We start from the raw sequence: 16,699 nt of genomic DNA on the forward strand, positions 1-16,699 counted from the left end.
AATCATTAAGAAGTCAATCCTTAACTTATTTCTTGCTTCCAAACGGTCAAGACATTTGTGCTTTCATTGGCTGGCTTCTGTTTCAAGTCAACTCATTCAAAATTGTTAGAATAACATGCAATGCATGTTATATGCATTTTTACTATGAGATGGTCATCTCTCATGGTATTGTATTTGTGTGAATTTACAGATTGTTATAAGTAGTTCTGAATTATATAGGATGGGTTGAGTTTAATTGTCTAATTTTTGATATTCATTAAATCAGTAAGAAGTCAATCCTTAACTTATTTCTTGCTTCCAAACGGTCAAGACATTTGTGCTTTCATTGGCTGGCTTCTATTTCAAGTCAACTCATTCAAAGTTGTTAGAACAACATGCAATGCATGTTATATGCATTTTTACTATGAGATGGTCATCTCTCATGGTATTGTATTTGTGTGAATTTACAGATTGTTATAAAGTAGTTCTGAATTATATAGGATGGATTGAGTTTAATTGTCTAATTTTTTATATTCATTAAATCAGTAAGAAGTCAATCCTTAACTTATTTCTTGCCTTCAAACGGTCAAGACATTTGTGCTTTCATTGGCTGGCTTCTGTTTCAAGTCAACTCATTCAAAATTGTTGTTGGAATAACATGCAACGCATGTTATATGCATTTTTTTTAGGAAATAGTATATAAAGTAGCACCCAATAATTGTTTGCCTAGTAAATAGTCTCCGTTATTTGTGCAAATATTGAGCATATCATACACAATCAACTTCACCTAAGCACTTTCCTAAAAGAAATGCCTCCAGAATTTCCAAATTCTCTCCGTAATTATTACTGTAGGATTCAAGTTCTATATATAGAGATTAATGTGCTATTTCAAATCAATCAATTGAATACAAATATTCTTTCTTGATCAATCCTTTGGAGTTGATATTAGAGCTCCCTCCCGATCTTTGGAGCTCTGCTTCCGCATTTCTTCTTTATTGTCTTAGCTATGATTCTTTTTAGGGTTGCCTAAAGTGCACCCATTTCCTTTGACTCTTGGGATTGCTTGAAATGCACCAAACTTGTGGGTCTGTCACTGTTGCCCTAGTGGCTGCAGTTTGTCGGAGCCATTGTCCTTGTTGGAGTTGTCGTCAAACTTTTCGTCTTACTTTTATGTTTTATCTAGGAGGGGTTAAGGAATTCCTATACTTTGAGTTAGTAAGACTTTTTTGTTCTCTTCAATTGAAAAAGGAATGCCTATACTTCATGCTACAATTGAACGTCTAAAATCTCATGGAGTTTATCAGTAAGCCACCTTCTGGTATTTGCTCTCTAATCATGATTGGTAGGAACTCCATTTCCTTTTTAATGTTTCTAAAAATTTATGTAATGACTCTTGAGTTTTAGACTTTGGTGTGGCAGACCATATGACCCTTCATTAATCTTTTTTAACATCACATATTTCCCTTTCTAGTAACCACATTACTGTTGCCAATGAGACTCGTATCCCAATAATGGGATGTAGTAATGTTTCTCTTTTGCCATCCCTTACCTTAAAGATGTCCTTTATGTTCCAAAACATTTTAATAACCTTATTTCATTAAAAAACATACCGATGATCCAAATTGTTTTGTAATCTTTTTATCCACTCATTGTGTTTTTCAGGATCTTGTCATAGGAAGGACTTTTAGAATTTGGAACTATTGAAAAACAGGGAGAGTTGTAGCGCTTTAACAACTTGGGAACTAAGAATAGTATAGAGAAATGACTACCTGTTAGGAAGTTAAAAATATATGAGTGGAGGAATAAAGGAGGAATACCGAACGGTAGTCGGAAGGAAGGAGGGAACTATCGAACGGTAGCTGGAAGGAAGGATGGAAGCAGAGGCCGAGCGATGGCCAAAAGGAAGGAGGGAAGTACCGAACGTTAGCCGAAAGGAGGAGGGAAGTAGATGTCGAGCGGTAGCCAGAAGGGAGTAGTGAAGTATAGACCGAATGGTATCTACACTAATACCGAACGGTGGGAGGAAGGAGTGAACGGTGGGAGGAAGGAGTGAAGGAACCAAATGGTAAATACACTAATACCGAATGGTAGTAAGGAAACCTAGTAACTTGGAAGAGCAAAAAACAAAGTGTGGTAGCTAGATCTAGTGCTGAAGCAGAATTTTGAGCAATGGCCCAAGGAATATGTGAACTTTTATGGCTAAAGATTATATTGGAAGACTTAAGGATAAAGTGGGATGAACCAATGAGGTTATATTGTGATAATAAATCTGCAATAAGTATAGCACACAACCCAGTACAACATGATAGAACCAAACATATTGAGGTGGACAGACATTTTATCAAAGAAAAGCTTGACAGTGGCTTGATTTGCACCCCATGTGTCCACTCAAGGTCAACTTGCAGACATACTCACCAAAGGATTGAGCAACAGTAATTTTGAAAGAATTATATCCAAGCTGGGAATGGAAAACACTTATTCACCAGCTTGAGGGGGAGTGTCAAAATATATTTTAGGAAACTTTAAATATTATTTTGATGTATTTAATTTGTTATATTCCCTGTATCTTGTTATTATTATTAGAATAACAATCCCACAATTTTAGGGATTTGTTCCGTAGAATAGGCTGCTCATTCAATGAGCTCTTGTATATATATCCAATGCATGTAAGGAGACATATAATAGAAAATAATATATTCTCTCTCCTAAATTCAAGATAAACCTTTTGTTATTCTGTTGGGAGCTAGCCATTTTCTTACGTTGTGTAAACAGGTCTTGGACCTTGTTGAGGGGGATTAGGCTCCCGAATCGTTATTGCTTTTCGTTATACAATTACAGTGAATTTACGCATTTCCTTTGTTTTCTCTTGCTTGAATTGCCTTTGTGTGAGTGGGTGTTGTGAGAAAGTTAGGTTTTCTAACTCAGAAACCTAACACTACCTCTTGGCTTCTCGACATGCATTCTTTTTTGTCCTAGTAATACAAAACGTGCTCATCTCATCCTTTTGATTTGGTTCATTTTGATGCTTGGTGGCCTGCATCAAACTCTAGTATATTTGGTGTTAAATGGTTTGTCACTTTTATTGAGTTGTGTACCTTTGTTTAATAAATATTCCTCATGGAAGAAAAATATAAAGTTTACTTTATTCATCAAATTCTCGTGGTATGATAACACAATTTGGAAAGTCAATTAAATGCTTGCATTTTGATAATGGGAGAAAATATGTAAATCATGACATGCTAACTTCTTTTCCGAAAATGGTGTTGTTCATGACACAATGTAATGGTGTTGCTCAGAGAAAGAATAGGCATCCTCTTGAGGTGACACGACACTTCTTTTCCAAATGTACGTCCCTGAATCTTATTGGGGTTAGACTATCCTCACTATTGCCTATCATATTAACCAATCACCCTTTGGTTTTAGATGGTTTGAGTCCAATTGAGTCCATTTTTCCTTTTTTCCAATCGATCCTTTTCGCTCTAGTTTTCGTAGTCAGGTGTTTGGATGTGTTGTATTTGTCCATAGTCATATGTTAGTTCCATGTAAATTTAGATCCTAGAGTTTTTAAATGCATATTCTTTGATTATGCATCTAATAAAGGCGGATATTGTTGTTACCATCCTTTGAGTCAAGTTTTTTTACCTCCATGAATGTCACTTTTGATGAAATTTAATCTTTTTACATGTGTTCTCAACTTCAGAGGGAGAGTTTTTTCAAACTGAGTCTTTTGGCTCTTTGGCAATCTTGATTAGGAAGCTTGTATGGAACAATTACTATGTTTTGTTGCTTTAGGGGAATCATCTACTATAAATGTTGACTTTCCTACACTTTATATTGATTGAAAGTCACCTTGTGCTTGGCATGACTTGCAGTGAAAGCTGGCTATTTTGTTTTCTATCATGCACGTCAGGGATGCATTTACCTAATTGCCTATGTTAATGTTAATGTCATTGCTGCCAGGGATTAATATGACATTAGTTGCTTGAAGCAATATATTTGTTGAGATATTTAGATTAAGGACCTTGGTCGGCTTTGGTAATTTTTAGTTATTGAAATTGCTAAATCCAAGGATGGTTTGGTGATTTACGAAAGGTAGTATGCACTTGACCTCTTGGAAGAAGGTTGCTTTCTTGTTGCCAAGCCAATAGACACTCTCTTGTAATGTTGCTACTTGATCAAGGAGTGCGCTTAACACATCTTGCGAGATATAGAATGCTAGTTGGAAAACTCAATTATCTTGTTGTCATTGATCCAAATATTGCTTTTGCATTTAGCATGGTGAGTCAACTATTTGGATTCACCTTGTTAGGTGCACTGTGATGCAACTATTTGGATTCTTAAGTATCTTAATCGATTCTCTCGCAAAGAACCAAATCATAGTGTTCTGAATCTTATAAATTTGGTTTATAGGCGTGGCTTGAATATCTCATTTAGGGGAAACATAGTATCCTCTAATCTTGTGCAATGAATTCCATGTAATCATGCATTCACGGTATATTCTAACACTGATACAGTAGCACACTCTTTCTCTCTCCTTTCTCGATTTCTGTCTGTCTTCCCCTAAATTTAACAATTTGAAAATGCATTAAGTATGGGGATCACGCTAATATGACATTAGCTTGACTGCATCAGCTTTTTGTACTTATTTTGTAGGTCACATTGCCCGAAAGATATATGCTGCTAAAAGGGAGACAGCAGCGGCTATCTCCATTCAGAAATATATTCGAATGTGGCTTACAAGGCATGCTCACTTAAAACTGTATTTTTCTGCTATTATCATGCAATCTCATGTTCGAGGTTTTGTGACTCGCCAAAGATTCTTACATGCAAAAGAACATAGCGCTGCTACTTTTGTTCAGGTAATTTTTTCAAGATGTGTTATATGTGGTAGAACTTTTAGACGGTGAAAGTCATAGGCTGTGTCTTCATCACTTTTATAAAATAGACTTCCTTGGGTATTTATCATCCTAGTTTACAAATACTGTCTTTGTCCCTAGATGCAAGACATCATTTGGAAAATTCCTTGCCCCCTTTTATAAGATTCTTTTCTGTTTCTCTTGCATTAAATATTTTGATAAATACCCTTAACAACTGCTGCCATTATTTTCTCCCCCTCCATTAATTAAGGGTGACTTTTGAAAAATATTACAATTACAAATATAATGCTTCTAACTGATAGGGACTTGATTATTAATGGATGCTAAGTAGGCATTCCTTAACAACCAAGTTCTTATCATTAACCAAACTTACTTTCTTAACAGGTGTGAATTAAATATAAATGTCTTATATTTATGAGACGAGGGGGAGTAGTACTTTTGTTGTGAACCAAGATAATATTCTGTTTGATTTAAATTTTTCTCTCTTTACAATTAGGGTTATGCATTTATAAATAATAAAATACAAAGAGATGAGTCTAAGCCTGTTATATCTAATAGAGATTAATGTTTTCCTTGTGTGGGAAAAGGTTCTGGTCAAACAGCTTTTTTATTTATTTATTTTTTCTATCACATTGCACCTCTGGATCAGTGGGCAAATGTGTTGACTGACCCTGTTTCTTCTGCTCAGTTTTCTTCTCATAGGTAAATTCAATGTAAAGAGTTTTTCTTTTGAAATTTTTTTTCCTTGAGCTGTTAAGCTACTGCTAACAACTATCTCTTGTATCAATTGAATAAAGCTGTTCGTTATTGCTAACACCTATCTCTTCTATTGGAGTTTAGCTATAATTACTCTTGTAACTATCTTATTTCACAAGTTATTCAAATGCATTCAATTAAGTTAGGTTTAAAATTCTCTCTTGTTCAGTTTGTTTCACAGATAGAAAAGCTGCATGATAGCATTCTTGCAAAATATTGTATCATCCCTATTTAGTGGAGAATTCTTCAGAGGAGAACATACGATTTTGATCTCCATCTCTTCTCAGTCTAATAGTTTACAGTGCAATGGCACAATGAATTATTTTTTTTGGTTTCAATTGTTGCTGCATTCACTTTCACGCTTGCTCTTTGTGTCTGGTTACTTTGGATGACATTCTTCTGTTATATTGTTTTGTTGATCATACATAACATTGTAGGCCTATTGGAGGATGTCCAAGGTTAGGTCATCTTTCCTACGCTATCAAACTTCAATTGTGGCAATACAATGCCTTTGGCGGTGCAGACAAGCAAAAAGAGAGTTACGGAGACTTAAACAAGTAACATTTTTACCTTCAGAGTCTATGTGGAAGATCCCATCCAAAGTAGACAAATTGTTCTTATTTTCGTTTTTAAATGTCTTTATCAGGAGGCAAATGAAGCTGGTGCTCTTCGATTAGCCAAGAATAAACTGGAGAAGCAAATGGAAGATCTCTCATGGCGTTTACATCTTGAAAAGAAAATAAGGGTATTACTTCTAGAAAATTGATGATTTTATTTAATGGTTGTATATTATTAACTGAATCCTTGTGATACATAGGTCTTTTTGAGATATGAAGGTTTATTTCCTACTTCACATTCTCATACATATTTATGTGTTGTTGGTGCCAACATTCTATATATATGTATTTATATTTGGTTGTTATAAGCTGAAATGTTTTAGATGTCTAGCTGAGAATTTTAGCTAGTGTTTTCTGCTCCATAAATAAACCATTAGTTATCTTTTTTTTTGCTTGTTTCTTTGCTGGTTATATTCTATTTATTTTACTTTTCAACTTGTATCTGAAATTTGGACTGAATGTCCTACCTGTGATCAGGTCATTTATCTGGCACAAAGGCTTTGAAAACAAAATTATTGAACTTATCAAGATTCTGCTTCATTGTGCAGGTTTCCAATGAAGAGGCTAAAAAAATAGAGATTTCCAAACTTCAAAAGATGTTAGAAGCTTTGAATCTTGAATTGGATGCTGCTAAATTGGCAAAAATTAACGAGTGCAACAAGAATGCTGTTCTGCAAAATCAATTAGAATTATCAGTAAAGGAAAAGTCCGCTTTGAAACGGGAGCTAGTAGCAGTGGATGAATTGCGAAAGGAAAATGCTTTATTAAAGGTGCTTCATTAATGCTCAATGATATGTTCCATTAGTTCTGTTTGATTGTGATGGATAATAAATATTGGTTATTCTCACCATATAAATCCTGGGCAGGATTTTTGGAACTTCTTTGTGGGATGAATTCAAGTTTGAATAAGAGTTACATCAAATTGTTGTTTCACATTCTTGATTTTCTTGTTATACAATTTTCCATTTTTTTATTACTTACTGAGGCATGTTAAGTTTTATAGACCAGTGACATGGTTTATGAGATAGATATTATGATAAATCATGGAAGTTGGTATTACGAACTGTGAATGTTACGAGTAAGGTTACTAATTGGAGATAAGTTTATTGATGAACTGTATGAGAAAATCTGGATTTAAATGTCAAAAGAAGGGTTAAAGATGGAGACAAGTTTGCAAGATGTTTAATCATCGTTACTATCAAAGAAATTGGTAGAAGCATGGAACATTGGTTTTTGGATGGGCGGATTATCCTACGGTAGAATAGTGTAAAACTTTTTCATTTTTCTTGTTGAGTTTCCAAGGTTAAACGGAATGATACGGGTAATTGAAAATTTCCCATTAATTTATTTATTTAGTTTTTGTTTCTGTTCAAAGACATGAGAGAAGTACCACACTTGGTACCTTCTCCCGGATCTAAGCTTTTGCTTGTAGATGAGGGTTGAGGGTGTTTTTGGTTCTTAGATTTTTCTTCTAATATTATGAGAAAATAGAATCTTACCTTTTATCTGTTATTTTTTTATAGTAACACTTCCATGGTTAAGGCTGTCATTATGAACAAATTATCCGTACATCTTAAGCTGTTTGATGAATACTTATTTTTTTGTTTTACATCTAACCCTTTGGGCCTGAAGCATGTAAGCAAAGGCCCACCCTTGATCCTTGTTGTGGAATTTAACTTTTTTTTATCTATATTGAAAGGATTGCTTGTAATTGTGTGTTGTGTACACCTTATATTCTTATTTGTAAGGAAGAAGATATACATAACAAGGGACAAAATCAATATTTAATAATGAGAAATACCTTCTTTCATGAACTTGTTCGTTTGCTTATTTTCTGTTGTAAACTTTTTTATATAGTGTGATTCATTTCCCTTTCTTGGATTTCTAGGTTTCATTGGATGCATTTGAAAGGAAGTACAAGACCTTAGAGCTTGAGCTTATGAATGCTCAAAAAAGCCGGGATGAAACCATGGAGAAACTGAGGGAGTTTGAACAGAAGTGTTCTCAACTCGAGCAAAATGAAGAAAGGTGGTTTTTCTTTTCCCTGTTTTCTCATTCTGCAATATGATTTAGTTAATGCATGATGTTACACTTATTCCTGTAATCCTAGTTGATAATTATTTTTCTTTAATGTAGGCTTGAGGAAAAGTTAAAGAGTTTAGAGAATGAAAATCATGTGCTTCGTCAGAAAGCATTAAGTACCCCTTTTAAGAGTAACCGTCCAGGTTTTGCGAAGTCAGTGTCAGAAGTAAGTTTGTTTTGTCTGTTACTTTTGTTATTCATTCCTTATGATTATGTTTCATTTTTAGGTAAATATCTTCTTTAATAGCTTTGTCTTAGAATTGTTTTACATTTTTTTATTTCTGCTACAGAAATACTCTACTGCAATTACCTCTCACACTGATCGAAAGACCATATTTGTAAGCTCCTACTTTCTCATCTTCCTCTTTTGGAAATAATCATAAACAGAGTCATAATTATTTTAATATGCTCTTATTCAGGAGTCACCCACGCCCACAAAACTTATTGCCCCTTTTACAGTAGGCTTGTCAGACTCTCGTCGATCTAAGTTAACAGCAGAGAAGCACCAGGTAGATCTTGTTTAATTTCTGTTCTGGCCTAAATTTTACACCTTTAGATTTGACATCCTGCTATTTTAGTTTATCCTCAACCTAAAAGAAAAGAAGGAAAATTCATCTTCATGATAGAAAAATGGGAGGTACCCCCACTTTTGTTTTTTTTTCTCTCCTTTATTTATTGATTGGGGTGCTACATACGATTGTTGTCAATTGTTTTGCAAACATAGTTGGGATAAAAATTAACATTGGAATCCTTTTACACTACCATTTTATTGAAGAAAAAGAAAACTGTAATTGAGAGCTAGCGTTGGAGTTGTGAGAACAAATAGCTGAACATGCTGTGTGAGAACGGGTAAAAAATATTTCTTGGGCAGGATCAGTTTATTGAAAAAAGAAAACTGTAATTGAGAGTTAGTGTGAGAGTTGTGAGAACAACTAGCTGAAGACGCAGTGTGAGAAGGGGATAAAAAATATTTACTGGGCAGGATCAATTTAGTATTGAGGTAATGTAGTTATAGGAATTTATACTAGTAAAGGTCATTTTTTAATTGTTGCAATTGAATGGAAGCAAAATTTGATTGTGATGTGGAAAATGCATATCGCTTCCAAAAATTTCATTAATTGTCTGCTCCAATCTTACTTTACTGGTTATTGTGGGTTTGATTTTTGTGGTTGGAAAAATTGCTATTGGTCCTGGAACATTCAGTGTTTCAACCATCCTTTTGAGAGAGAAGTTCAGTGACAAGGTAGAGTCATATTACCTGTTTGAAAAATTGAATAAGTCAATTGACTTGGATGAAAATACAGGAACAGAATAAAAAATTGTGCAAAATGAAGGTGAAAAAGTCTACCAATCTCCATAATAAACTAGTGTCTGCAACATGTTTCTAACTATATGATTGTGCACCTTAAGTTGATAGGTACCTTATGTTTTGCAGGATAACTATGAATTCCTCTCCAAGTGTATAAAAGAAAATTTGGGATTTAAAAATGGTAAACCTATTGCTGCTCGTATTATATATAAATGTCTGCTTCATTGGCATTCATTTGAAAATGAGCGCACAGCGATTTTTGATTCCATCATCGAAGGCATAAATGAGGTTCTAAAGGTAAATTTTGTGCTCTTATTCTTAAAACTTGCTGTCTATTATGTTTTGTTGCTTGTCTCATACAGAATTTGTTGTTATTTCTATTGTGTATTTTCTCATTTATAGTCCAGTACTGAATTAGTAGGATATGTGTGATTATTTTATGAAACTTATCCGAGTGCATTCTACATCAGGTTAGGGAGGATGACATTATCCTGCCATATTGGCTGTCCAATACCTCTGCGCTTCTATGCCTTTTACAGAGGAACTTACGGTCAAATGGTTTTTTAACTGCCACTGCTCAGCGTTATCCTGGATCTTCTGGTTTAACCAGCCGGACAGGACATGTGAGTTGTCTTGCTGAAAATTTGAATTCTTTGTGTATTACTTCCACTATATATGTAATTTTCTGTGACTACATCTCTATAGTTTAAGTTGCATTTCGTTTTGACTAAATTGTGGGCTGCAGTGGATGAAAATGGTATAGAAAGATAGATAGGTGACCTGCTACTTGAGATTTAACTTCGAGCAGTGTAACTAGATTTCACAGTGCAAAGTGGCTGATGTAGCAGAATGGTAGCTTCAGCAAGGATTGTGGATACTTGACATTTAATTTATAGCTTATATATCTATAAATGCTTAAAAATAAAGTTGCAGATTTTAGAATAGGTATTGAATATAGGTAGTAGTTGAATTGGAAAACTGTTACATGATGTACCTATGAGTTTTACCTAACTCTAAACCTAGGACTCTAGTTCTGGCTTTTGATCTTTGCTCTTCCCTCTACTCTTTGTATGAGAATTCTATCAATCTAAATATAAAACAAAAGAGAGGCGTGATCAAGCCCTCTAAAATGTTGTATCTTTTATGTACCTGAAGTTGGTATATCATATGAGCAGGTTAGTCCTGCGTTGTTGGTCTCAGTCTCTAGTGTAGCATCCGCCATCTTTTGCTGTTGGTTGTCGGCTGCTGTCTCATTCTTCTCTATGCATTCATTCCTGTACATTTTATTTTCTTTTTACTAGGAATGTGATTGTTGTAAAAAAAAGGAGTTGAGAATGTAATTAGCATGTAATTAAAAAAATATTTCTTTATTTCCTCTCATTTCTCAAGTGCTTTGTTACTAACCCAGACCTAAATTTAGATTTAAATAATCAAAGGAAGCTTTGCTATTGGTGTTTTTCTTTTTTGGATGATGGGAGAAAATTGAGACTAAAATCTGGGAAGCGTGTTGGTGTTTTTCATTTTAGGTTGGTTGTCATAGGTTCCCTGCTTGTTTTTGTATTTTCCCCTGATTTTAGTTTTGGTGGTATTTCTAGGGACCAAAATCTCCGTTGCAATTTATAGGGTATGATGATGGTGTATCACATGTGGAGGCAAGATATCCTGCTATACTTTTTAAACAACAGCTAACTGCTTGTGTAGAGAAGATTTTTGGTCTGTTGCGTGACAATTTGAAAAAAGAACTTTCTCCACTTCTGGGATCATGTATTCAGGTGCCATTTCTTACTCTTTGCTTATAGTCATAGGCTTTGGAGATGTTATTTCTGGCTAAATTACCTTGTCAGATGTTGAATTTGTGCTTTATTCTTGGTTCTTGTAGCCATATCATTAAGTGAATATAATTCTACGACAGTTTCTCAAACACCTTTTTCTTTTTCTGAGAAAGAGGGAGTTATCAAAATTTCTAACTAAGTTTGTTGTTTCCGGAGTCAGTTTGAACTGCTTTAATGTTTTCAGCGGTACCAGTGGTGCACCCATTTACTTCCAATCCTTTTTCCATATAAAATTGTTATATGTTGGATATTTTCTGTGATTTTGTTGCTGGGTGTGAATTCTTTTTGTTAAGGGTTTACAGGGGCACCTAGGAGTTGGAGTTTATAGTGAAATGTGAAGAAACAGTTATATAATATTACTGTTATGGTTGTGGTTGAGAAGCTGATTATCTTTTTGTACAATGAACCATGAAATTTGATTTCAGGTTTTGGTTTTTTCATTGTCTTTGTGATGGCGGGAAAGTCAGAAATGTGTTTCACGCCTTTTTTTTTTCTGACTTGAATTTTCTTCTCCCCACTTTGGAAACTAATTGATTGATCTCACCAGTCCTTCAGTGAATACACGAGTCTGCTGTTTAGTTTATGAAATATAGAAAGCTAATTCTATGGAAACAAATCCCTGTAATTATGGGATTGATTTTAAATGCATAATCTTAGTTTTAATAGCAAGATAAACCTGTAATAAAGATTAAAAATATAACAAGGATAAAATAACCGAAGTTGTTGGGAACCCAGAATTAAAAGGAGAAAGAAGAGTAATATTCTTTATTGAATAGACTGAAAAAAAACACAAAATATCTCTCCTTCAAGGATTTCCTTTTCACACAGGATGTCAATGATCCTGTCAACAATTCTCCAAAACATCCAAAAGTCCCCGCATACCAGGACCCCCAACTATATCTAGAAATATTCACTTATCCTAACAACCCGACTAGCAACTACTTTTTTAATATGTTTCCTTACATATGCTGCTGCAAAAACGACCTTATCCTTAAGGTTGAAGTCTAACAGCTGGTCCTTAATTGTTGCAACAACTTCCCCCATGGCTGCCTCAAGGCTTCCTTTCTGCCCTTGAATTAACCCTTGTTGCAAGGCTTGATCTCCCATCAGCAGATTCATGAAACTTAGGGAAGATTCATCAGATTTGGTGGCCTTACTTAAAATCCTGCACCATTTTACATTTTTTAATTATCAAATCTTTTATTTAAGTGTTCTACCTTTGTTTATTTTTGTTTATGTCTAATTTTATAATTTATTGTTGTTTGGTTAGTCACCCAAAACAGGACGAGGAGTGCAAGGGGCAAAATCGTCTAGATCTCCAGGTGGGATTCCCCAACCATCATCTGGTGGTCAGTGGGATAACATTGTCAAATTTTTGGATTCTCTCATGAGCAAACTTCGTGGAAATCATGTACGTTTTATATGTTTTCAATGTTCTTTGACTTTGTTAATGTGTCTGATTCTTTGTACACATTTCTCCATTTGTTGTATTCTTTTACAGTGCATCCTTAATTTCATGCACTGGAGGGTAAGTTTTCCATGTATATTTGTCGTGCACCTTTCATTTTTTCTTGAAATCTTCCTTTCCTCTTTGCTAGTGCTCTACAAACTAGGAAATGGTAGTGTAATAAAGTGAAGCTTCATGTTGATAGATGCGTTTAGCTATTATATAATTTTCTTTTGACCGATGAACTTGTATGTGATAACCAAACCAAAGCAGCTCACGTTACGTCCATTTTAATAGATTGGTTTCATATCCAAATCCATTGTTTTTGTATTTTATTTCCAATTCCATTACTTGGATATCACTTCAATATTTATTTTAAAATATTCAAAATCATTGTTCATCTAAAGACATCGTTTGGTCTGCACATTTTTTCAGTTGGCCTTGGTTGGGTAATAATCAACTTGGCCTCAACCAAGAAGTCATTTGCTCAACTTAAATTGGGTTGTCGTTTTCATTTTTTTTTTCTGTTGTTGACTCGGTCTCAACTGGGGTGTCATCTGCTTGACCATAATCAAGGTCAACCCTTAGCCAGGGCAATATTAACTCAACTAATTTGAAACCAAATTTAAATCTTAACTATGCTCCAAACAACTAGTTTTATAACCAATTTAAATTGGTTTCAGGAATCCTAACCAATTTTGTCCTTTTTTACATGGATGTGGATTGGGTCAAATTAAGGCCTTTTTGGACAGACTTCTTCATAAGCTCTTTCTTAGAGAAAAAAAAAAGTAAAGTTAAAATTAGTTTATGCTGTAGAAACTCTCATATAGCTTCTCTAATTTTTTACTTTTAACTTGTACAAAGCTAATTAGCTTATGCACAATTCAGATCCATTTTTCCCCGTTTTTCTCTCTTAAAGGCCTTATGGAGAAGTTTGTTCAAACATACTATATCAACGATATGTAAAAGAATAACTGCAGATATATGAATTTTAGTCTTATTTGTAATTCAGTTTTCCCTGGTCTTGTACTTGGCAATTCACTCTACAGTCATGTGTCAGATAACTGGCATCTAAGGCTCTGGTCAAATCTGATCAAAAGCTGGAGTGAGCCAGCCAGGGGGCAAATAAAAAAACTTCTCCTTCTTCCCTTCTTTTGTGATGTCCAGTCTCTCAGTGGTTTCTTTAACCCTATATCTTTTTCTATTTTGAATGATTGGGAATTTCACATTACCGTAATCAAATATTTCATTCTGCAATTTGCTTCCCCCTTTATGTATTCTACTGACCTTCTATAATCTATATTTTATTTTTTGTGGTTTCCTGAATACCTACTGAGGAAGAAAGTATGCAAGGAAATTACATGTTGAAATTTGAATAAAAGTCTGTGATACTGCTGTTCAAGATGTAAGTTTAGCAGGAGCTGTAATAATACCGGTCTTTAGGGGTGAGAACTCAAGACCATACCATATCAAGAGTCACTTCTTGGGTCCATCATACCATGACAGAGTAGAGTAAATTCCTATTTCCTAGTAATGTGACTTAAGCTAGAATGGAAAAATTACAATGGAATGATCAGAAGTTGGGAACTAATTTTGATCATTTTATATACTGCTTACTGACAGAGTGACTAGCTATTTGTTGAGTTCACCACACCATATAATTGGAAATAGAGGGATGCATAAACCATAGGATGGCTTGGAGGTTTTGTATGTAGATTATCAAGTTCTTACATCCTAGTAAAGTGAATCAAGGCAAAATGGAAAAATGAAAATGGAATGATGGGAAGTTGGGAACATAATGTGACAAATTAATATACTACATCTTAACAGAGTTATTACAACTGTTTGATCAATTGAAGCTTTGAATTGACAATTTGGCTTCTATGTCAAACAACAATTTCTAATCAACATGCAAGTAGTAAATTCATTCTAGTTGAATCAAAATACAAATGATGGATTGAAGAGGCTATTTTTTGAATTGTGAACTGTTTCGTATTGTAAATCATAAGATTTATAAGCATTAATATTAAGAAGTGGACTTTAAGCTTAATTTAATCCTTTGAAACCAACTTGTAAAGTGAAGTTTGGACTTGATATAAATTTGTCTTATCTCTAATAGATGTGGGATTTTAATCACACTCCCCTCATGCGGAGACATTCGCATATTAAGTATGTAACTAGATATTTATGGGTGATTCCATGGTGGTCGAATAGTGGGTGGGATGATAGGTTCAACAAACAACAAATTTGCTATGTTTGACTTTTAAGCGCTCTCATATTAAGAAGTGAATTTTAAGCTAATTCAATCTTGTACTTATTTCTATGGTGAAATTGTACAGTTTGATGCATTCTACATGTTTATTTTGTGGTTTGTAACATATGTAGTACCTCTTGGAGTATAAATAAATGATGACTTATGTAGTTGTGAACATAACTGTTCTATTAGTGTTAATAAGTTTCAGCCATTCGGGGTATCTAACATGTCATGGCTAAAATTTCCATGATCAGGTCCCATCCTTCTTCATCCGTAAACTAGTTACCCAAGTGTTTTCCTTCATCAATATTACACTCTTCAACAGGTAAAACCCATGATTGTTCTTGTTGCTAAAAGTCACTAATTTACTTTGTTGCTGATTTTTCCTTTGTTCAGCTTTTTCATTTCTTTTTAAACTTCCATCGCTTTTTAGTCTTCTCTTGCGTCGGGAATGTTGCACTTTCTCAAATGGTGAATATGTGAAGTCTGGTCTAGCAGAACTGGAGAAATGGATTGTTAATGCAAAGGAAGAGGTAGATTGACATTGTTTATACTTTTGAAATTTTAGCTTCATGGGTTACTAAGTACTTGTGAAATGCAGTATGCAGGGACATCCTGGCATGAGCTCAATTACATACGACAAGCTGTTGGGTTCTTGGTATAAAAACTGTCCTACTTTGGTTGGACTTGAATGGTGTCAAATGGAGCTGCTATCGCTTATATATACTTTCCTTTGAATTATGCAGGTAATACATCAGAAAAGAAAGAAATCTTTGGAAGAGATTCGGCAAGATCTTTGTCCGGTATGATTGTTATATTATGAGACTGCCCAGTATGATTATCATATTCTCTAAAATCTGTTGTTGCAATGCTATGTATCCAACTTTAGTCTTTCGTGTATCAATTTTTAGTTATCATTCTAGATGTAATTTTGTGTTACAATCACGATGTTCTTGAGCCAGTGTTGTTTTACACAATAAAGGCAGGTAGCAAAGCAGAGAGAATAAAATTCTTAAAGAGAAAGAGTATGAGTTGATATAAAATTTTTTGTTATTATTCTCAATATGGACTGCCAATTAAAATACATTTATAATGCTTACAGTAACAAAAAAACTAATTGAGATACTTTCTCCTAAAGTTTAGGAACATTTATTTTGACTAGAAAACCTTATTCAACAACTGAAACAGAAAAAATAAAGCAAATAAAGATGCCACGTGTTGTCTGAAAACAAACATCTAAGACAGTTATTTCTAGTAGATTAGACGGGTAGGTGAAGCACCTTACATGCGAGTTGCGAGTTAGGGTATAAGAAATTTGATGATATGAAAAGCTATATTAATATGATAGGACACTTAAAATAGATTACTTTTTATGAATTTGTAGAGAAGATTCTATCCCTGTTATACTCACGTTGATAGGTATGAGAATGCCGAAAACAACTGTGTTTACACATTTCGTGAGATCGTAATGAAAGAACGAGGATAGTGCTGACGCTTCAAGATGCGCTCCTTTTTTGTCCTCTTACTCTGCTTTCGACCTGTTACT

At 34.3% G+C, this 16,699-nt stretch overlaps 1 protein-coding gene across 4 annotated transcripts in view; it reads left to right on the forward strand.

Annotated features, from left to right (window-relative positions):
- LOC108337462 (myosin-15) overlaps positions 1-16,699 on the forward strand; it is a 40,400-nt gene that overhangs the window by 20,883 nt on the left and 2,818 nt on the right. For 3 of the 4 annotated variants that reach the window (XM_017573994.2, XM_017573995.2, XM_052880323.1), the window contains 16 exons: positions 4,633-4,838; positions 6,050-6,169; positions 6,259-6,357; positions 6,778-6,999; positions 8,118-8,257; positions 8,366-8,477; positions 8,602-8,649; positions 8,731-8,820; positions 9,747-9,917; positions 10,091-10,243; positions 11,216-11,392; positions 12,723-12,863; positions 15,408-15,478; positions 15,587-15,686; positions 15,755-15,811; positions 15,900-15,956. In XM_017573994.2, coding sequence (XP_017429483.1) covers positions 4,633-4,838; positions 6,050-6,169; positions 6,259-6,357; positions 6,778-6,999; positions 8,118-8,257; positions 8,366-8,477; positions 8,602-8,649; positions 8,731-8,820; positions 9,747-9,917; positions 10,091-10,243; positions 11,216-11,392; positions 12,723-12,863; positions 15,408-15,478; positions 15,587-15,686; positions 15,755-15,811; positions 15,900-15,956 — 1,964 coding nt within the window. Of the gene's footprint in view, positions 1-4,632; positions 4,839-6,049; positions 6,170-6,258; positions 6,358-6,777; positions 7,000-8,117; positions 8,258-8,365; positions 8,478-8,601; positions 8,650-8,730; positions 8,821-9,746; positions 9,918-10,090; positions 10,244-11,215; positions 11,393-12,722; positions 12,864-15,407; positions 15,479-15,549; positions 15,687-15,754; positions 15,812-15,899; positions 15,957-16,699 lie in introns of those variants that run through there. The other variant, XM_052880322.1, reaches the window with a different exon arrangement.

The sequence above is a fragment of the Vigna angularis genome, chromosome 7 (genome assembly GCF_016808095.1).
Source record: "Vigna angularis cultivar LongXiaoDou No.4 chromosome 7, ASM1680809v1, whole genome shotgun sequence".
NCBI classification, from domain to species: domain Eukaryota; kingdom Viridiplantae; phylum Streptophyta; class Magnoliopsida; order Fabales; family Fabaceae; genus Vigna; species Vigna angularis.